The sequence below is a fragment of the Mya arenaria genome, chromosome 14 (genome assembly GCF_026914265.1).
Source record: "Mya arenaria isolate MELC-2E11 chromosome 14, ASM2691426v1".
In the NCBI taxonomy this organism is placed as follows: domain Eukaryota; kingdom Metazoa; phylum Mollusca; class Bivalvia; order Myida; family Myidae; genus Mya; species Mya arenaria.
Genome location: NC_069135.1, coordinates 1,599,723 through 1,622,601, shown reverse-complemented (window position 1 = coordinate 1,622,601; position 22,879 = coordinate 1,599,723). Strand labels below are relative to the sequence as shown.

At 37.5% G+C, this 22,879-nt stretch overlaps 1 protein-coding gene across 5 annotated transcripts in view; it reads right to left on the bottom strand.

Moving 5' to 3' along the window:
- LOC128218153 (neuroglian-like) overlaps positions 1 to 22,879 on the bottom strand; it is a 55,814-nt gene that overhangs the window by 14,244 nt on the left and 18,691 nt on the right. For 4 of the 5 annotated variants that reach the window (XM_052925721.1, XM_052925720.1, XM_052925722.1 and 1 more), the window contains 6 exons: positions 16,750 to 16,911; positions 6,275 to 6,444; positions 5,077 to 5,194; positions 4,456 to 4,859; positions 1,903 to 2,031; positions 119 to 224 (listed from right to left, as the gene is read on the bottom strand). In XM_052925721.1, the coding sequence (XP_052781681.1) occupies positions 119 to 224; positions 1,903 to 2,031; positions 4,456 to 4,859; positions 5,077 to 5,194; positions 6,275 to 6,380 (863 nt within the window). In that variant the 5' untranslated portion in view covers positions 6,381 to 6,444; positions 16,750 to 16,911. Of the gene's footprint in view, positions 1 to 118; positions 225 to 1,902; positions 2,032 to 4,455; positions 4,860 to 5,076; positions 5,195 to 6,274; positions 6,445 to 11,405; positions 11,522 to 16,749; positions 16,912 to 22,879 lie in introns of those variants that run through there. The other variant, XM_052925723.1, reaches the window with a different exon arrangement.

Below are 22,879 nucleotides of genomic sequence, written 5' to 3'. Positions count from 1 at the left end.
AAAAACAAACTACACAATATTGAAGTAATTGAAGAAATGAATATTGAATAGAATATATAAAAATACAAAAAAATCTGTTTAAAAAGAGTAAATGCACTAAAATGCAGCTAGTACTTACTGTCCTGAGAAGATACAGATAAACGAGACCTTGTCACCCTTCAGGCCAACCACAAACTGGTCCGATTGGTAGCTGAGCTCTGGAGGGTACTGGGCCTGGGGTATACCTGTAGAAGACAGGGATGGAGTTAGTTATTTGGTAGAGAGATAATTGTTGGACCAGAAACTGGTCCGATTGGTAGCTGAGCTCTGCAGCCAATTGTATAAACTATGGTGAATAATTACTTCGGTAAATAAAACCACCAGTAAATTGAGGGTACTTGGCCTAGCTGTTAAAAAGGGAAGAGGTCAGTTATTTGGTAGTAAGAAAATGGCCAATATATCAAGGTTGACTACAATTTTTTTTGAGTTTTTGCATGCCGATATTCTGCATATGACACACTGGCTACGACAATATATCTACACTTGTTTCTTTGAAGAACAGAGCCAATCAAACACACTGAGCCTGGGGTATACAGTAAGTGAGGGAAAGAAACCATGTTTGAAAAATAAATTAGACAAGAAGGCCATTGAGCAAATGTCAAAGCTGTTTTGTTCTTGTGTTTTTCAACTAAAAAGGGGCGTAACTCAACAATTATTCAAGCAAGATTTATTGAATATTGAATAGTTTCGAGTCATGGCCAAGTTAAAGATTGCTTATGATGACAACATTTTTCTTTCTTCAAAAAACAGACAAGCTAAAATGTATTAACATCATCTCACCAAATGCAATCAATTATAAACTGTAAACAGCTGATTTATACAATAGAAAATTTACAAAAAAATAATGTCATTCCTACATGTATGAATGGGTAAAACATATTTGTTGACACTCGAAATAATTGAGTGTCATCATAATAAATCAAAGCCAACCTGGCAGCTATATCTGCCAGTTGTCAAAGAACTGTAACCTCAATATATCTGTTTGTTTATTTAATTTGATCAAGGTCTGCACTGGCCTAGAGGCTCAAATCCAGACATTAAAACAACACAGTGAGATACAAGAGAACCAGGTGCATACCTTAGCTATTTGCAAGGAGACTGGGTTCTTTAACATGCATGTAAAGCACAATTCACAAGATACAACTTTCCTGGGTTAAACTAGTACTGAGAACAACATTTTCCCATTACAACCCTTTGAATGCAGAGTGCTAGACAAGGGAGCTACTGGTACCATATTTTAACTTCATTTGGGTTGATGTGGCTTGAACCCCTGACCTCCTGCACTCGAAGCAAACTCTCTACCAGTGAGATATTGATGCAGTTAATACTTATGCTGGTGTGATGGCTCTACTTTTACATATCTCGGAAATAGTTTTAAATACCTAAAAAGCATCTTCAGTTAGGTAATCTTTATATGTAAACACAGCTCTGCCACACGGGCAAGAAGCATGAGCTAAATCTTAAGGGTTTGTCACAAATTAAATTGAACTAATAACTGACAAATTCAGATAACTTTTGTTTTTAAAATGTCCAGTCAAAAGATAGTTTCAAAATAAATTGATCATTATTCAGGATCATCCATTCAAAAAAACAATCAAACCATAGAATTTTATGCTCATAGATTAGAATGGCCTTAGTGCATGCGCGTTTGGTTTGTGATCATCAAGCTGGACAAGTGGGTTTCCTCCGGGAAACACCCAACAACACACTCTTTCGTATTATTATGCTAACAACACTGATTTATATTATGTTTTAGTAACTTGTTTCACAATTGCTGTACAATATATTTTTTTTGAATTAAGACTGGGCTATAAAAACAAAACCCTTGATAGAGATTTTCCACTGTGAAGCTACAAGCCTTACCTTTGAGAATCTCAATGTAGGAGTAGTCCCCTTCTATGTACATGCCAAAGGACTTGAGCTGAACCTCACATGCGTATTTCTCATTATCATTGTCGTCTTCCTGTACAATGTTGGCAAAATACAGGGTCCCTGAAAATACACACAATAAGAGTAAATTTTAAGCGAATAATTGGAAATATACAACCATAAAATAACTTATGCATAGCCAAAATTCTGAGAATACACTAAATGATTTTAGTTCAGTACAGTTGCCAAGATTGTTGGTTTTTATTATAAGCCTATCAATTTCCTTTGTTTGTATCCAACAGTGAAAATACAGCATGCCATATTAAAAATAATTTGGTAAGCTGTTATTTTCTGATCCCGCATTAGGCTCAGAGCTGTGTGAAGAGAGCTTCCTTTCACACACTGGCATTTATCTACGTTTTTACAACTTTTTCAAATGAATCAATATATTATTGTATTCTTGAACGTACTGTATTTCAAAAAAAAACATATTCAGAGAGAAATCAATGGCTGATTTGTGCACCAAATCAATAATGTGATTGGTTAATGAAGTCATTTTTGGAGTTGGAATTCCAGGAAATGTCACATAAAAATCAAGCACAATTTCGTACGTTAACACTAAGAACAGTGAGTTAAAACATCAAATTAATCAAATGAGGCATATGATAAAAGGAATATAATGACAGGACTTTTTCTGATGAACTGCATCACATCTCGTTCAGTGTATAAACAAGTATCCATGGAAACTGTGAACATGCTTACATACCAAACTTGATGTGATCAAGGACGTCAGAAAAGTGTCCCATCATAATATAGTGTGTGCATTATATTCTAGATTTTAATGTTTATACAGAGCTTCAGATAAAGTTTTGAGCTTACGGCAGTATTTTCCCCCAAGATTTTACAAAGGGGTATGTTGCGCCCTGATTTAAAAAAAGTATTCATCCACATGACATGAAGTGTAGTGTATTAAATTACCAGTTTAAAACATTTCAATGAGTTTCCAAAATTGGTCTTAAAACATAAACAATCTACTTTGCATTGATCTCCCCTGATAAACAGAATGTACTGCAAAGGGAAGTAAACATCGCCTTGACATGACACCGCTTCACTGGAACCTAACTTGTGTCGATATGCAAGCCTATCCAATAAATTAGACATTTTGACAAATCACATGCTTTATGAAACACAAATATTCCAAATCAATTGCAATTTCTCATAATCTTAATAGCTAATTTAAAAAGAAAGGCACCTTATATGGTGCTTTGCTTCTATTTTAGTTTTAGATACACTCTTTTTTTCCCCTGATAATAAATAAACTCTTGTGTCCTTCATATACCCACATCAGGCTTCAAATAACGGCTAAAAAAATTAATTTGAATGAAAATCTTGGAAATAGGAGAAGACAGAAATACTGAGATGACATAAATAACTGATTGATAAAATATTAAGCATATCTTTAAAAAACCAGACAGAATTAGCAATTTCTGAGAAAAAATATATTTTCAGGACAGCTAACATTTATGGAAAGGCTCTTTTATTTCTTGGAGCATTAATATCTTAGGAATCAAGAAGCTCAATATTGTTATTTATCCAGGGGGTGGGGTTCGGGATTCTGATTTATTAGTTTAATAAGCTGGTTTGATTTTCGACAAATGAGTTTAATGTTGTCTATATTTTTACCATAGTGAATGTGTTATATGTAATTGTGGAAAATGACTGTTGATATTGACATAACATTCAGGTGACCGACTTTTAAGATTTGTAAAATAAATAAAAAAAAATTGACAAAAGGAAATCGTTAAGGAAGTTATAAATTAAAAAAAGATGAGTTATTTTCTTGAACACACAAATTTAGGCTGCCTGTGCCAGTGTCCAGTAATCAATTGCTCCAGAGGTGTTAAAAATTACATCCTAAATATTACTTTAAGCAGAACACTTAATTTCAAAATATTTACACCTCAACTTCCATTCCCTAAATGAACTGCCTTTCGGCAATTGTGTTTATCAATCGATGAACGCAACATCTTCAGATATGTTCGGATCGCAATTCATCGCATAACAATATACATGGATTTCTTTTTATTGTTTGTGTCAGCAAGTGCTGTAAAATATAAATAAACATTTTAGACAGTGTTAAATTATGATATGTTAAATGTATCGTTGCCATAAGTGTTTCAATTTTACGTTTAAAAGTGATTTAAAGTGGTTGATCTTTTCCCGCATTATCGTGACGTCATTTGATAAAACCTTTCCGGTTACAGTCGGGTTGTTCTATTTACAGAATGGGTAAGAAAGTATTACTGAAAGGTTTTCTTAAATGAATTTTTTTTTTTAGCAATTCTTGAATGAAATAATGCACCGTTGGAGTAACGAATTGCGGGATTGATGTCATTATCGGGGATATGAACGCAATTTGGCTGGTCAAAGTATGCATGGACTCCACACACTTTGATCAGCCCAATTGCGTTCATACACCAATAATGACATCAATCCCGCAATTCATTCCTTAATTGAGCATTATAAGTATTAGGGCATATGACTTACCCTGGTAGTCCATAGCAATTCTGTCGTTTAATTCCAAGTAACCCTTTCCAGTTCCTTCGTCCTTAAACCTGACCCAGCGCGCAATCCCTGGTGGATCATTTTTCGGTGGATTACAAGTCAATTTTAAAGGATCAGCAGGCTTCACTGAATGTCTAGTGGGTTCCTCCAGTGGGTTTTCAAATGTCTTTTTTGTGGCTTTCACTAATCTAAATTTCTTTGATAATGAAGTGCCATGGTTGTTTTTTGCTATACATTGATATTGGCCTTCGTCCATTTCATGGAACTGTAGGAACTTGAGGGTCCCTGTGTTAGAGTCTATGCGAACTATACGTGATGAGGTGTCATTGGCTATGTACTTAGGGTCATTAATGTTGAATGGCCTTCCATTCTTCGTCCATGTAAATCTAAAAAAAATAATTGGATAAGGTCTCTGTCAAATTATTTTTCACTACATCGTTACAACTTAGAAGTTATAAGTGTTCAGGGTTTTGGCGTGATAGTACATTTGGAGGAAACTGACAGCATATACCGGTATCTAAAAAGCTGCAGCATTGAAATGATAAGACAACATTAAAAAGAAAACAATAAGATGCCTCCAGAATGGTCAAACAGTAAACCTACTCCTTAGGATTGCTTCCGAGAGCTCTACAAGGGAACTCCTTGACTGCAGTACCCTCAGGGTCAAAATATATCACATCCCTGAGTCTGGGCTCTGGCATTATTGTGGGGGGCTGGGTTACTGAAAAACAAAAATACATGGTTAATCTAGTTTTTTGTAGTTTGCTTAAATATTTAAATAAAGTTAAATGACACATTTTCTGTTGAGTGGCTTAAAACCAGTTATGTTCAAGATAATGCCAAGAAGGTCTTTATCAGGGAGGCAAAGGTTTTCAAAATTAAGTGAAAAGAAATAAAAATCGTTTATTAATTATATGACAGAAAATTATTCCTATTTGTCACAAGATCAATCAAAAATCTCCAAAATAGCCAAAGTGTTAAACTGATGTTGAAGAGCACATGTGCAGAGACCTTGACCCAGCCATGCAAGTGACTTTGACCATGAACCCAGGTGCAATCTTTTTATGTTGGTCACTGATATAGAAAAACAGAAAATGTTCAGAGGCATGCACTGACATTGATGTTAAAGCCAGGCACCCTGGCATGGCTCGGAACATATCATCAGGAAGTCTTATATATAGCAAAACTGGCAAAGTGCTGAGGTGCACAGTGACCCTGACTTTGAAGCTATGGATCTGGGTGAGCCGTGCATCACGTCGTCTTCTTATAATGGTTACCCGGTACTTCTACAAAAATTATTTTAAAATGCCACCGTAAAATTAATGGAAGGAACCACAAACATTTGAAAACCTTATATAGCAAAATTGAAAAGGTTCTGAAGTGCACAGTGACCTTGAAGCTAGACACTTCAGTGTTCAGCGCAACAAATTATAATAATATGGCAGTCACTAGTGCAAAATTATTTCTAAATCCCACCATAAATTAAAATATTATTGACCAGACCTGAACAACTATCATCATTGAGGGTCATATAGCAAAACTGACACAAAGTTCTGAGACACAAAAGGACCTTGACCTTGAAGCTAGAGACCTGGCTGTAAGGTGCAACATGTCACATCATATGGTGGTCACTACTTCCGAACTATTTGCAAATTTCATCACAAATCTCAGTTATGGACGGGATATGAAAGCCCACTGACAGATGGACGTGAACACTTGCATATTTTCTATGTAGCTCCCACTTCACTAAGCATAATAAGCCATTTAATTGACTTGGTTTGGAAAAGCAAGAGGTACATACTTCTGGGTGGAAGGTCAATTGCCAGGCAGCAGTGCAGCACAAAGGCTCCCAGAGTAACAAGGGTCTCATACACAGCCATGGTAACTCTTCTTCTGCTCACATACATCACAAATACATCAACGTGGTACCAGCTAACACTACATTGCGGCTACACACCTGTATGGTTTAATCTGAAAATAAAGAAATTTACAGTATAATCAAAAGGTCAATTTTCTATAAGGAATATTGAAGGATGAAGATTATTAATTTTTACGGTGGCAAACATGTTAGTCTCAACCATATAGAAATGTTGTTAAATGGAGTTATTTTTTTGTAGAAAAGTTTGCTCAGCAAGCCAAGAAAAATAGCGTGCAGTATTTGAACAATCGTTCCCCATCCTCATGCAGTTTTTGATTTGTTTGTTAACAAAATGTTTACCAAATTCATCTGTATGAACATGTAAAACCTTGCCTTTAAAGGTATCAGTAGTCAAACAATCCATGGGCAGTCACGTTTCATTTCACCGCAATCATTATACATTTTGGCGGTTCCATTCCATTTGACATCTTTTGTAAACTTGCAATACATCAGGTTCGGAATGAGGTATTGACACAAAAAACAACCAATCAAAACTGCCCCATGGTGCCATGATCAATATCACAGTCTGAGAGGACCAATTATTCAACTGAAATATGTTTCAAAGGACATGAAACAAAGGTTAGATAACCGTCCAGGGCTGGAAGTTATAAGTTAGGAAATGACTGATGTTATATGAATACCAGCCCAGGCTTTTTGCTCATTTTCCATTATGGTCTTGTATTTGTTGCCGAGTTCTAAAATGCAATTTAGAAACTCTGTTTATTTTGCTTTCCATGAACTTTATTAATTGCGTTTCAGATAAGACAAATACCATTAATAACGTGATCATGCAAAACAAATCAATACATTTTCTCTAAATAATGACAATTCAAACATTCTTGTCAGGCAAATATTTTATACAAAGGAGATTTAGCAGATATATTGCAGCTGATTGCTTTATCTATGAACTTTTTAATTTGCTTGCAATCATTATAACTAGAGCATCCTATCATCATTGATATCGACAACCAAATAAAGCTTGCAGGGACCATCCTCAACTTAATGCAACATCAGCATTCTAAGCATTCTGAAACCTGATAACCCCAATGAAGTCCAGTGCAGCGGATGCCAGTAAAGGAAATTACATCGAAAATAATCTAGAAACTGCTCTTCAATATTTTTAATGACACTCATCCTTGGGGGCCGTTTTGATAAACGTCTTACTCCATTTAAGTTGTAAACTGAAATTATCTTTAGTGTCAGAGTTTTATTATTTTGCGACATATTTGTGTGAATCCAACTTAAGCCAACAATGAAAATGAGTAAGTAGTTGAGGAAATAAAAAAAATCAATGTATTGCCATTTGATAAGTTTATACAGATTTTATAATTTATGACTAAAATCCTTCATTGAAACAGTCCACAGGTTATCATGCAGTTGCAAATTGAAGGAAATTTATCATAAAATATTATTTAATGTGTTTAATGTCTCATGCCATGATTCGTTGGGAGGCAATGCTCCAATTGAACATCATAGCAAATCATCCCAATTTTAGCCAAATGTCAGACTTATTGAAGCCAAGTAATTTAAGCCATTAAATATACCATATGAAACTCTGCCTTAGATGATTCAATCAAGTCACTAACAACAAACAAACTAACTAACTAACGATCAACTGTGTTCACTTTTACAGTTTCAAACAATTGATAATCAGTGTAATCCTGATTACATAAAATGGGACTCTCATCCCCAAATTCAAAGGGCCTTAAAGGGACGTTTCCTCTGTTGAATGTGAAGGGGAACTTTTTCTTAATAAACCGAGGGACCACATTGTCATTGTTTACACTTAATTGTGGTGGGGCACTCTTTTTTATTAAACCGAGGGACCACATTGTCATTGTTTACAACTTAATTGTGGTGGGGCACTCTTTTTTATTAAACCGAGGGACCACATTGTCATTGTTTACACTTAATTGTGGTGGGGCACTCTTTTTTATTAAACCAAGGGACCACATTGTCATTGTTTACACTTAATTGTGGTGGGGCACTCTTTTTTATTAAACCAAGGGACCACATTGTCATTGTTTACAACTTGACCAATAGTATTTCCAGCATTTATGTGTTTGCATGCCCGAATGGTGTCACTGCTGATGAGAATGATGACATCAAAGCTAAGTGTATGGAAGTACCACCAACTTAAAAAAATTCTGGACAAATTGATTGATCAGACAGATTGATTACACAATTGCATAATTCTGTTCAAGAATAAAATGGCAATATATTGAAATCTATCTGCGATTCAAAGACTGAACAATGCTGCAGAAAATCAATGTTGCATTCAGCTCTAAGGGATGTTAACTGTTTTCTGGGACGCAACAATTTATGTCTCCCATCGATTTATTCCAATTAAGTAGTACACTTCTAGCATCAGCCAGACATCCTTTGAGATCTACATTGCTATCAAGACCTGTTTGTGTTAGTAATGGCAAGTCCACAGAAATAGCCTTTATGAAATATTTTATGAAACATCCTAGCTATGATCCAGTTATGATATTCATGTTTTGGTCACCATGGTAATTCATTACATACAAGCATCCCATTTATGGACAGCCAAGTAATATCTTCATTTAATGCCAGAAACTGGATCATGTATTACTAAATAATTGATTACCAGGGCCCAGGACAGTTGCACAATACAAGAATGATGACGGGAAGGGCCCATGCTGGCTGGAAATGGGATGTAATCATATCTTCCGCTTGTATAATACTGGAGCATATTGTTCTACAAGAACAAAACAACTATTATAATGCCACTTTGATGTACATTCCAAAGTTACATTATGAAACACAGCAGTGCCAAGTAATGTATTTATTTCAGCAATTAAGTAATGAAGTAATTTAGCCATTAAGATAATAATCATGATGGCTCAATTCGAGTTACAACAATTACACCCAGGCCACAGAAAAATAAGGCCAGTGAACTTTCAGCTAGAAGCTAAAGGCGTTAAGTTTCCAAACTAATACATCTGGAGAAAGAATGTGACAATTCCAGGAAATAATTTCATTTGTGGCATGATTCCTCATTCCTTTGGAGCTCATCACTTCCTGTCATACAAGTCCAGCACAAGCTATGATTTGTTAAATCCCAATGGACATCATGTACTGACCATGGACATCATGTACTGACCATTCTGGGCAAATCGGGCAGATCGTTTCTGGAGAATTTATCCCACAAACCAATGACCCCCAGGCTCTGACCTTAAATGACTGTTTGCATGTCAGCTCCATGTACAGAAAGTGCAAAACCAATTTGAAATGGTGGGAAAGAAATTAATGAGGTTGATTAAGGCTGATTGTTTCCTTGGGCACTTCTCTGAACATCATGCAGGCAACTTTCATGGTTAGAAACTGATCAACATTAGTGCAGTAAAGTGAGGAGAGCAAAAAACATGTACAATATTAGCCTTAATTCAATTACTATGATAAAATCTTCATCTTGATGCTGGCAATCAATTAAAAAATAATTCCACAACATGACCGCCTTTCTCCCTCCACAGATAAGTAGATTCAAAAATTTGACCATGCTGGAAATTCTTTTCTCCCACCTCAGATAAGTAGATCCATTAATTTAACCATGCTAGAAATTCTTATCTTGCCCACAGGCGAAGATAAAATGCCCGTATGGAACTTGTTTTAATGGTCACCACATTGTAATTACCTCCCTTGTTGAAGACTGTCGTCTGTAGCGCATCATGGAAACCTTGTCTTGTGGCAATATTTAGAACCCTAGTTAATTATTTCTCGCTTCAAATGTCACCAGAAAACAGTTTTCACGCACCTTTAAAAAAAGAAATGCTTCATTCTTCTTAGAACTATTTAAAGACCGATCAGACCATTTACATACTCTGAATCACTGCGCGAATATCCATGACAACCACGAATTATCGCATATCCGTACGCAATTATTTTCACTAAGCACAAAAGAGTTCCAGCAAAAAATACATTTTTACTTAACTTTGTTTAACTGAGGTGGGAGAAAAAGCATCTACCATAGCCGCTCGTGTAAGATAGGTTCATCCCGACCCTCGTGCAGGGTGTTTTGCGGAAACTCGGTAAACCTCATTTCCGAAATATACCCTACGCTCGGGTCGGAATGAACCTATCTTACACTTTCGGCCATGGCAGATACTTATAATCTTGCCCAAGGGCAAAGATAAAAAAGTACCAGTATGGAACTCCTTTTTTTATTGTCATCACACAATTACCTCCCTTGTTGAAGACCGTCGTCTGTAGCATCCTGGAAAACTTGTCTTGTGGCAATATCTAAAATCTTAATAATCCTAAAACTAATTATTTCTCTCTTCAAATGGTACCATTAAAAATAATGCTGCACTCTCCTCGAAACTTTTTACATAATCTGAATCACTGTACGCATATCCATGACCACCACGAATTATCTCACATCTATACATGAATTATTTTCACTATGCACTAAAGAGTTCCAGCGAAAAAATACATTTTAACTTTATTTTGATTAACGGAGGTGGGAGAAAAAGCACCTACCATAGCAGCTCGGGTAAGATAGGTTTATCCCAACCCCTGCATGAAGTGTGTTTTACGAAAACTCGGTAAACCTTGTTTCCGCAAAACATCCTACGCTTTGGTTAGGATAAACCTTCACTCTCGGCCATGGAAGATACTTATAATCTGAGCAAACAAATGACTTAAGTGTTATATCATAAAAATCAGAACTTAAGTCATTTTCTCACTATGATTGAATGTTTTCCCAGTCCAAGTCAAACTTAACTCTGCCCACCTCAACCTTGTTTTTAAGAAGGGTGGGGCAAAGAATAAAGAATATGCAGAAAGGAGATTCAATCAATTCTTACAGTTCTGGAAGGCCTACAGCAAAAACAGATAGTTGGGCAGACATATCATATCAAAAGTATATGTACAATCAACTATATGAATAATATATTGTCTTACAACACATCTTTACCAAACCTTTTAACTGATTACTTCAAATACCATACTCATTATTCAAACATCAATGGTTTCATCATCAATAACTCACCTCAAATGAGAACAGAAATGCACTGATGGAATTCCCAACAGATAAAATCCAATCAACTTTAATGATTGCTGCATTCACAAATATGTAAAAAAAACTAAGAACAAACACTCCTGTTTTGAACAAGTTCTTGATAAATGATGTGGGTCAAAGGTCCTTCTAACTTGGTAATATTATTTCCCAAGGTTTACAAAACCATATAAAAGCATGTCAAGCAATGGTACAAGTGTTGTTTGTGGCATCCAATGGAATCTCTGACGACCAGCCACCATGTTGTTTAACCGAGATCAATACTTGATCAATATGGCAGTCTTCCTCTATTCCAGCCTTACTGGGAAATATTGGAATCTTAAGTCTGCGAGTCAAGCATCCCTGGAACTAGATTCATGTCTAGTCTGAGTCACGGAGAAGATTGGTAAAGAATTAATTGAGTTTGGACTCGTTGATAATGGTTTTTATTTGGGCAGGGCCATGTAGAGCGTGACAGTAATGGTCCATGATAGTTATAACATGAAGATACCACATGCTGATAGGTTGATACACATGTAGATACCCCAGCAATGGTGCCAGGAAAAATCAAGCATGGAAAAGTGCTGAAATATTGATCTGTCATCTGGAGCCTGATATTGACTGCTAATAATTAATAGAATACTTGACTTATGACCCAACAGTATACCGGTAGGAAATCAATCAGATTTGCTACAAACAAACTTCAGCACCTAAAACTGCAATATTAATCTTGTACTAACAGAATTCCTACCACATTCTAATCTTTTTTGAAGACACAGAATATATTATTTTCACTAACTTGAATTAGGATGGTTTGAAAGTGAATTGGATTACATCCAATGTAGGTCGTTTTATTCACCTTAATATATTTCAAGAGAAAATTGCACCTATTGTATTTTCAAGCAGTTCTTGCAGAGCAACATCCGCAAGATTAGTCCAGAAACCAACCAGATGTGTAGAGAACTACAGGCATTTGGAATAACCCACAGGTGGTTCAAGCCAAATGTTCAGGAATACATCATATAACACCTAAAATCTTTTGCACTGTCCTTCACTCACACTGAAACAATAAAAAAGTTACCTTAATCTCAAATACAAATATTGAACTTTTGGTGTAAATTTATATTGGGTGATTGATGTCATTATCGAGTATATGAACACAGTTGGGCTGGTTCCAGCTCCTTTGGACTCCACATACTTTAACTAGCCCAACTGCCTTCATACTCCGATACTTACATCAATCTTGCAATTCATTCCTTAAATATTCATGTATATGAATTTCCTTAATATCGCTGTTATTTCAACAGTAACAAAATCTAGTGTTGCAACAAAGCAAATTGTATTGCCCTAGTAGAAAATCACAAGCAGAGTCTACATTTTCACATAACACTAACATTGTGTGAAATGGAGCTCATGCTTAGTGACAGACCATGAAGGGACAATCTGGCTGTGATTCCACCACTTTCCATCCAAGTCTGGACAGGGAATATTCTCATTTATCATCCAGGATTTTAACCCATTGATCTTCCAGTCTTACCCTCAACATGATAAATCACCCAACAGCCTTAAAAGCAGAAAATCTCCACTAATATTTAAGAAGAATAATCAAGACGATGAGGGGATACCTTAAACAACAACAATTGCCGCATATCAATGGTATCTAATAGAAGATTACATAAAAAGATCATTAGTGCAGTGTATGATGTTTGGAATTTCAAGGTTTTATTCAAAAACCTCTTCAGAAATGTTAAAATCACCTTGTTGATAAGGTAACCAATTTGCTGAAAGTCGATTCTGCTTCTCTAGAATGAGTGCTCATTTAAACATACCTAATGAAACAGTTCCTGCTTTAATCTCAACATTATAGATATGATTAGAATAAAATCTTGCAGACAAATCAAAAATCAAGAAAAAATTGAGATATTGATTTTGTCTCATCCAAATATTCCTCTTTAAATAGAAACTGAACCAAACAACAGTTTTCATTTGTTGCATTTCAGAAAATGATCTCTCTGTTAAATAGGGTTAGAAATTTGCAATGCAAATATCCCCATCACATGAAATAAAGATTCCAAGACACTGGTGATTTTAGTGTCACGATAAACAAGCCTTATTTTATGGGTAGGCTTTCCAGTTTTATTAAAATGCTCAGCCAGCAGCAATTAATGAGTATATTTAATATTAGTCATAAATAAAATGATCACAGGGTGGAATAGGAACTGTAGTTGGAATGGTAATTTAAGGAAGACATTTCCTGGCTAATTACAGTCTAGTGGAAGGGCAGGGATATGGTGAATGTATCAAGTGACCGGTGGTCACACTCCTTGGTGGTCAGTGTGGTGGCTGTGGTCAGTCTCTGTAAACACTGGACATCATGACTGACCACTGCACATGTCCCGCCAGGATTTATTTGTTTGACATTATGCCCTGAAATGGTCACTTGGTCAAATGCATAGAGGTAATCTGTAGAGATAAAATGACAAGATCGACAAAACAAAGCAAAAATGTCATGCTTTAAAGCTGCCATTGATGTAAAGCTGAGTACAGAACACCGGGAAGGCCTTGTAAAGCAAATGTTTTAAAAGCTTCTGCCTGCAGACTTGATGGATGAGGGCAAGGTTCATGACACAAAACATGGAAACTGATTCTTGTTTAAATTTACACAGATTTTTAAGCTGTGAAAGATCAGTTTTCAGTATAAACCCAGAATCCAAGGGAAGACTTGATACAGCTGATGGAAAGAAGTGCTGGAAATGATACAACTGTTAAGTGCAAAGTGAAATAAAGACCATCTACACTTTCAAACAGTCAAAGCATTAGTTTATGAAGACTTGTAGTCTCACGGCAGAAGCATCAATTATTCAATATACATGGTCACAAATCATCTGAGTTAAACACTATTGCTTTCAATGATTAAAACATCCACAATGACATTAATGGAATAACATCAGCAACATGCATTGACCGTCAGATTTATGAGGACCGAGTGGTCAGGGCATCAATAATTCATATGTGTGCAGTGATAAGGTGAAGTGGCAATTAATGTATGACTAACTGGTGGCTGGTGGACAGGCCGATAATGGAGAAAGTCCTCACAGGGACACTGCATGGACAGTGGACATTGGGAAATCGATGTCAGAATATCATAATCAAATGTCCCCAGCAGTATGGTCGGTGTTTCAGTTAACCAAATTTACCCTTTGCATCATATAATTAGTATTCAATGGGACTGAGTCTAAGAAAAATAGACCCTTGAAATTATAACACATAAAAGCTCATTTATCGCATGAAAGCTGATTATATTATGATTTTCCCATACAGTAATATAGCCCAGAAATGTCCTTATAACAAGCTCACTTTCACCATAACCTTATTATGTTTGAAAATGTGATAATTCTAAAATCTATAGTAGCCTGAAATAGGGATGAAACATCTACTAACCATGATTCACTTTTCCACAGTAAGGTCAATAACACATCTTCCAGCAAATGAAGAGAGTTTTATCACCATAAGGGGCGGATAATGACAGAATGATTGGAATAAAAACAGACATTTCTCCTAAATGTTCAAGAAAAAAGAAAGCTGGGTAAGGAGAAAATGAGTGGCCAGCCTTATCGGATCAATAGACAGGAATTGTTTTGTTGTTATAATGGCAATATTATCTGACAAAGATTGGAGAAAGAAGTCAGCTGAAATAAATGATGGCATTCTTGAGAACAGATGACAGGCTCGCCTCAGGCACAGACCTGTTGCATTATACAGAAAAAACATTATATTTTACTGTGATTGATTAAGGAGTCAATATCCTAATGAAAAATATGATTTATATTATTTACAATAAGAAAGAAATAGTATGTTAACAATATAAAACACAGAGATACGTATTGGTTGATCATACATGTAAATGTTTGTTCTTCCTCCACGTCACTGAGAGAAAACATAGGTAGATTCGAAGGTCAATGACACCAAAGCATTTGGAAGTAAAAAAAAAATGTTGTTCAGAAATTTTTTAAAGTCGTGTAAGTCATTCAACCAAAATTGTCACTGTCAACAATTGCATGAACCAGGGGTTAAAACAGCCGATAATTTACAACCTTGAAATTGGCTGGGGGTTAAGGTACAGATCCCCAGTGGCCTAAAATGGTTTTGGGCATTACTGAGACCTTCTAAAATGCATCTCACTAACACAATTTGACCCGGAGTCACCCCTTCCCCCTTTGACTCACTTCTCCAGCCCCCCCCCCCCCCCCCCCCCCCCCCCCCCCACAACACAAGACACATTTTCGCATAACATCGTGTCTATGAGAGTGATTAATATTAAATTGTAATAACTTGTTTCACAGTCTTCACAAAAATAAATAAGTTTACACTAAACATCATCCTTTAAAATGCCCCTGGAGTCTCTAAATCCAAATTAATCAGAATTTTAGAACATTTCCTGAGCATCTTTGTAGTTGCATCTCCATAATGGGTACAAAGGGATAATCAGAGATAATACAGGAAGGACATGTTGCATTACCAATCATCATAGCAGGAACTCTTGTGGAACACCAGCAATCGCCCGAAAATAACCATATTTGGGACTGGAGGCATTTACATGAACCCATAATGAGCCTTTATTGGGTAATCAAGCTCACTGTGGGTCTTTGTTTGCAGTGGAGAGCCACTTAGAGCATATCGTGCAGGCGTTAATGGGCCTAAATTGCCTGCTGCCAAAGAAATAAAGCCACTTTAAAAATGCCATAATCTGGACAGCATGCTGAAAAGACAAAGACTCAGAACCTACATTTGTAGCCCCCTAGAATTATTGAGGTCTTGTTGGTTGGATTTTATATGGAATCAGTTTAAAACAGAATTAGAGTAATTTATTGTTTGAAAAATATGTAGTCTTATATAACTTGTATTGTCTTATACTTAATCTAAACTTATTTAATTTTACAACAATTGTGAAACAAGGTATTGCAACTTATATTAATCACTCGTTGGCACGATGTTGCGCGAGAGTGTGGTCTTGTGTTGTGGGGGAAACCGGAGTACCCGGAGAAAACCCACTTGTCCAGCTTGGTGACCATTAACCAAACTACCATGTGCCCAGGCCGGAAATCGAATACGGATCGCCTTAATGAGAAGCGAGTGTGCTAACCACTGCGCTAACCGGACAACTATCTTACACTTAGCTAATTGTTTCCATATATCAGAAGACCACTGCATGCTAGTGACAGCTCGATGCGACAATATTCATAAGCAGTCAGGGTGTTATGCATTATTCACTTTAATAGTCATGGAATCTGCTTTTTCAAAGTCTGGAGTACCATTGTGGACCAAAAGTTTCACTTACAGCAAAATGAGCTGAGTGCCCCCTGGTGTGTACTGCAATGGTCTGGTCTATGGTAGTCTGTGACCCAGTCTGTCATCTACATGTCTGCTACTTCCATCAGTGAGCTACCAGTCTATCACATGGTACAACCACTGGCTCCAGTCAGGCACTGCAACCCGCTACCTGCAAAACACATTATACACATACTTTGAAAAAAATGCATTTCACAGCTTGCACTGGAAAACAAAACACCGAGCATTAAAAACCACCAACAAATGGTCTAAATCAAAGACGCAATATATATATAGTCATACTGACAAGTTGCATCATAATAAAACAGCTAAAGAGTGGCATACAACACAACTGAACTGCCTGATTGGTTCAAGAAGCATTGAACATGCCATTCTTTTCTTTGGTTGGAGTGGGCAAGGTTTATCTCAAAGACCAGTAGCCGACTGACAGATGGATTGCCTCTGCCTGGTCAAGTACCAAGCCCTGATGACAAGGTTAATGGTCTGTGGGAAGATAACACTGGTGTAAATGTTGACTGCTCTGTAGGTGGTAGCAATCAACAATGTGTGGCCAATATCTATAACACTGTCATACTGTCTTCAGAACATAGTGCTCTAGTTTTTATGCTAGAAAATATCTTACAAGATTTTTTTTTTTTAACACTGCACTCTCACAGATTGACCGTTTTGACATTTAAAAAACATAATATCTTGAAATATGAGCCATTTTTTTTCGTGAATGTCTGGATACCAGTTTTATAAGACTGCTGACAAAAAATAAGATCTTGTATCACTCGTTTTCACACATTCATGAAGAATGACTCATTCCAAGACAAAAAATAAAGAAAGTTGTCAAAACAGTCAATCTGTGAGAGTACAGTTTTAAAAGAAACAAGTAATATCTCTTTCTTTAAAAATGAGCTCAGGCTGCATAAATATAGCACATTTTTTATTACAACTTGAATAATGAACTGTTTCATGAAGACTAATGATCCAAATCAAATTCCTGCAAGCACTCAGGGCAGCATGGTTGAGGATCTAGCACAAAGTTCCAGTTGAATGCTCTGGCAAACCTGCTTCCTGCCAGGCCAGGAAAACACTTGCCCTTGCCAGCTTAGTATATTACTTGGAAACCGAATCCAACAGCTCCATTACATACTCCATTGTTTTACTTACAGAAACAAATTTCCCAGAACAATCAAGCTCATTAATATCTCAGAAAAAAGGCACAGCTCATCTCTGTCAAAAAAGCATACATATCTGGGTAATTATTGTCAAACATCTTGTAAGAGTCCGTGGTAATTGCCAAAGTGGCTTGTTGTAAACATTCAAATCAATGTTTATCAAACAAAACAAATTGTTAGACAAACTGGCTTCAGCTTCCATTTCATTTGCCCTTTTAATGCAAGGAGCAAATCCTTGGTTCATTATTTGCAATTCTCAAGCTCCCCAAAATATTGTGTGAAGCATTGCAGAAAATAATAAGCAAAAAATTACTGAAAAATTCTTGTCTGGTGCCAGCCAGAAACCCAACAATAAGCCTGACAGAGACTGTATTGATTGGACAATCAAGTGCATCTCTCTGAACATTTATCACCATAAAAGTTTGGTTTCTTAGAGAAATCAGACAAAGTACAGGACATAAATGGAACCTAAACAGAACCTCATTCCCGAGCCAAATTACTGTTAACAAGACTGACAGATAGAAAAATGAAAGCATATTAAGAAGCCTAAAAACAATTCTACTCTGGCCACAATTAAAATCACTTCGTTTTGACTAACCACAAAAACATTTTTTGCAGTTTTTTTTGTGTTGTTTTTGTTTTCATCCCTTAATTCCATAATCATAATAAGCAACAAACAAAAAATATGACCATAGTGAATGCGAATAAACTTTTGACTTGGGGGTATTTTTAAGTTGTTGATTAAGGCAAAAAAAACAATTGATTCATTGCGGCCTCAGCGATTGTGTCTATATCTAAGAATCAAGAGGTCTTGCCTGGAAAATATGTATACCCGGGTCAACTCTGCCTCAGTGATTGTACCTAGAGTTATTGCCTGGTAAATATGTATATCTGGGTCAACTCTGCCTCAGTGATTGTACCAAGAGTTATTGCCTGGAAAATATGTATACCTGGGTCAACTCTGCCTCAGTGATTGTACCAAGAGTTCTTGCCTGGTTAATATGTATACCCAGGTCAACTCTGCCTCAGTGATTGTACCAAGAGTTCTTGCCTGGTTAATATGTATACCCAGGTCAACTCTGCCTCAGTGATTGTACCAAGAGTTCTTGCCTGGTTAATATGTATACCCAGGTCAACTCTGTCTCAGTGATTGTACCAAGAGTTCTTGCCTGGTTAATATGTATACCTGGGTCAACTCTGCCTCAGTGATTGTACCTTGAGTTCTTGCCTGGTTAATATGTATACCCAGGTCAACTCTGTCTCAGTGATTGTACCTTGAGTTCTTGCCTGGTAAATATGTATACCTGGGTCAACTCTGCCTCAGTGATTGTACCTTGAGTTCTTGCCTGGTTAATATGTATACCTGGGTCAACTCTGTCTCAGTGATTGTACCAAGAGTTCTTGCCTGGTTAATATGTATACCTGGGTCAACTCTGCCTCAGTGATTGTACCTTGAGTTCTTGCCTGGTTAATATGTATACCCAGGTCAACTCTGTCTCAGTGATTGTACCAAGAGTTCTTGCCTGGTTAATATGTATACCTGGGTCAACTCTGTCTCAGTGATTGTACCAAGAGTTCTTGCCTGGTTAATATGTATACCCGGGTCAACTCTGCCTCAGTGATTGTACCTTGAGTTCTTGCCTGGTTAATATGTATACCCGGGTCAACTCTGTCTCAGTGATTGTACCAAGAGTTCTTGCCTGGTTAATATGTATACCCAGGTCAACTCTGCCTCAGTGATTGTACCAAGAGTTCTTGCCTGGTTAATATGTATACCCAGGTCAACTCTGTCTCAGTGATTGTACCAAGAGTTCTTGCCTGGTTAATATGTATACCTGGGTCAACTCTGCCTCAGTGATTGTACCTTGAGTTCTTGCCTGGTTAATATGTATACCCAGGTCAACTCTGTCTCAGTGATTGTACCTTGAGTTCTTGCCTGGTAAATATGTATACCTGGGTCAACTCTGCCTCAGTGATTGTACCTTGAGTTCTTGCCTGGTTAATATGTATACCTGGGTCAACTCTGTCTCAGTGATTGTACCAAGAGTTCTTGCCTGGTTAATATGTATACCTGGGTCAACTCTGCCTCAGTGATTGTACCTTGAGTTCTTGCCTGGTTAATATGTATACCCAGGTCAACTCTGTCTCAGTGATTGTACCAAGAGTTCTTGCCTGGTTAATATGTATACCTGGGTCAACTCTGTCTCAGTGATTGTACCAAGAGTTCTTGCCTGGTTAATATGTATACCCGGGTCAACTCTGCCTCAGTGATTGTACCTTGAGTTCTTGCCTGGTTAATATGTATACCCGGGTCAACTCTGTCTCAGTGATTGTACCAAGAGTTCTTGCCTGGTTAATATGTATACCCGGGTCAACTCTGCCTCAGTGATTGTACCTTGAGTTCTTGCCTGGTTAATATGTATACCCGGGTCAACTCTGCCTCAGTGATTGTACCAAGAGTTCTTGCCTGGTTAATATGTATACCTGGGTCAACTCTGTCTCAGTGATTGTACCTTGAGTTCTTGCCTGGTTAATATGTATACCTGGGTCAACTCTGCCTCAGTGATTGTACCTTGAGTTCTTGCCTGGTTTATATGTATGCCTGGGTCAACTCTGCCTCAGTGATTGTACCAAGAGTTCTTGCCTGGTTAATATGTATACCCGGGTCAACTCTGCCTCAGTGATTGTACCTTGAGATCTTGCCTGGTTAATATGTATACCCGGGTCAACTCTGCCTCAGTGATTGTACCAAGAGTTCTTGCCTGGTTAATATGTATACCCGGGTCAACTCTGCCTCAGTGATTGTACCTTGAGATCTTGCCTGGTTTATATGTATACCCGGGTCAACTCTGCCTCAGTGATTGTACCAAGAGTTCTTGCCTGGTTAATATGTATACCCGGGTCAACTCTGCCTCAGTGATTGTACCTTGAGATCTTGCCTGGTTAATATGTATACCCGGGTCAACTCTGCCTCAGTGATTGTACCTTGAGTTCTTGCCTGGTTAATATGTATACCCGGGTCAACTCTGCCTCAGTGATTGTACCTTGAGTTCTTGCCTGGTTAATATGTATACCCGGGTCAACTCTGCCTCAGTGATCGTACCTTGAGTTCTTGCCTGGTTTATATGTATACCTGGGTCAACTCTGCCTCAGTGATTGTACCTTGAGTTCTTGCCTGGTTAATATGTATACCTGGGTCAACTCTGCCTCAGTGATTGTACATTGAGTTCTTGCCTGGTTAATATGTATACCCAGGTCAACTCTGCCTCAGTGATTGTACCTTGAGTTCTTGCCTGGAAAATATGTATACCTGGGTCAACTCTGTCTCAGTGATTGTACCAAGAGTTCTTGCCTGGTTAATATGTATACCTGGGTCAACTCTGCCTCAGTGATTGTACCAAGAGTTCTTGCCTGGTTAATATGTATACCTGGGTCAACTCTGCCTCAGTGATTGTACCAAGAGTTCTTGCCTGGTTAATATGTATACCTGGGTCAACTCTGCCTCAGTGATTGTACCTTGAGTTCTTGCCTGGTTAATATGTATACCCGGGTCAACTCTGTCTCAGTGATTGTACCTTGAGTTCTTGCCTGGTTAATATGTATACCTGGGTCAACTCTGCCTCAGTGATTGTACCAAGAGTAATTGCCTGGTTAATATGTATACCCGGGTCAACTCTGTCTCAGTGATTGTACCTTGAGTTCTTGCCTGGTTAATATGTATACCCGGGTCAACTCTGTCTCAGTGATTGTACCAAGAGTTCTTGCCTGGTAAATATGTATACCTGGGTCAACTCTGTCTCAGTGATTGTACCTTGAGTTCTTGCCTGGTTAATATGTATACCTGGGTCAACTCTGCCTCAGTGATTGTACCTTGAGTTCTTGCCTGGTTAATATGTATACCCGGGTCAACTCTGCCTCAGTGATCGTACCTTGAGTTCTTGCCTGGTTAATATGTATACCTGGGTCAACTCTGCCTCAGTGATTGTACCTTGAGTTCTTGCCTGGTTAATATGTATACCCGGGTCAACTCTGCCTCAGTGATTGTACCTTGAGTTCTTGCCTGGTTAATATGTATACCCGGGTCAACTCTGCCTCAGTGATTGTACCAAGAGTTCTTGCCTGGTTAATATGTATACCCAGGTCAACTCTGCCTCAGTGATTGTACCTTGAGTTCTTGCCTGGTTAATATGTATACCCAGGTCAACTCTGTCTCAGTGATTGTACCTTGAGTTCTTGCCTGGTTAATATGTATACCTGGGTCAACTCTGCCTCAGTGATTGTACCTTGAGTTCTTGCCTGGTTAATATGTATACCCAGGTCAACTCTGCCTCAGTGATTGTACCAAGAGTTCTTGCCTGGTTAATATGTATACCTGGGTCAACTCTGCCTCAGTGATTGTACCAAGAGTAATTGCCTGGTTAATATGTATGCCTTGGTGAACTTTGTTTGGTTCCAATAGTTTCATAGCATTCTGATTACAACTCTGATGCAGAAGCATTGTCATAACTGCAAAGTAAGTGTTGTATGCTTATATTGTTATACAACAGATTGATGACCATTGATTGGTGATTAGTGACCTGTGGTTAGTATACCAACAGACAACAGGGGGGTTGGGTAATTACTAGGAATTAGCAGCAGCCAGCCTCTGTAACTTAATTAGTTAAATAAACAGGCCAAAATGGCCAGCACCTAGTCCACCAGGGGAATGAGATTCCAGCTATAAAACTAGTCTGATCCTTCAGAAACACAAATGTCATATCTCTCATACTAAGTCTGGTACTTTTTTGTATTTTATTTATCAAAGCCATACTTATATCCTTGCTACAGTACATGTGAGGATTCTACCTGGCAATATATGTAGTAAGATTCATGTGAATATTTTGAATGATGTTCTAGTAACAGTTATGCATTAAGCCAAGTTCAGCACTGCAGAAGGCACAAGCCTAATGACAATAC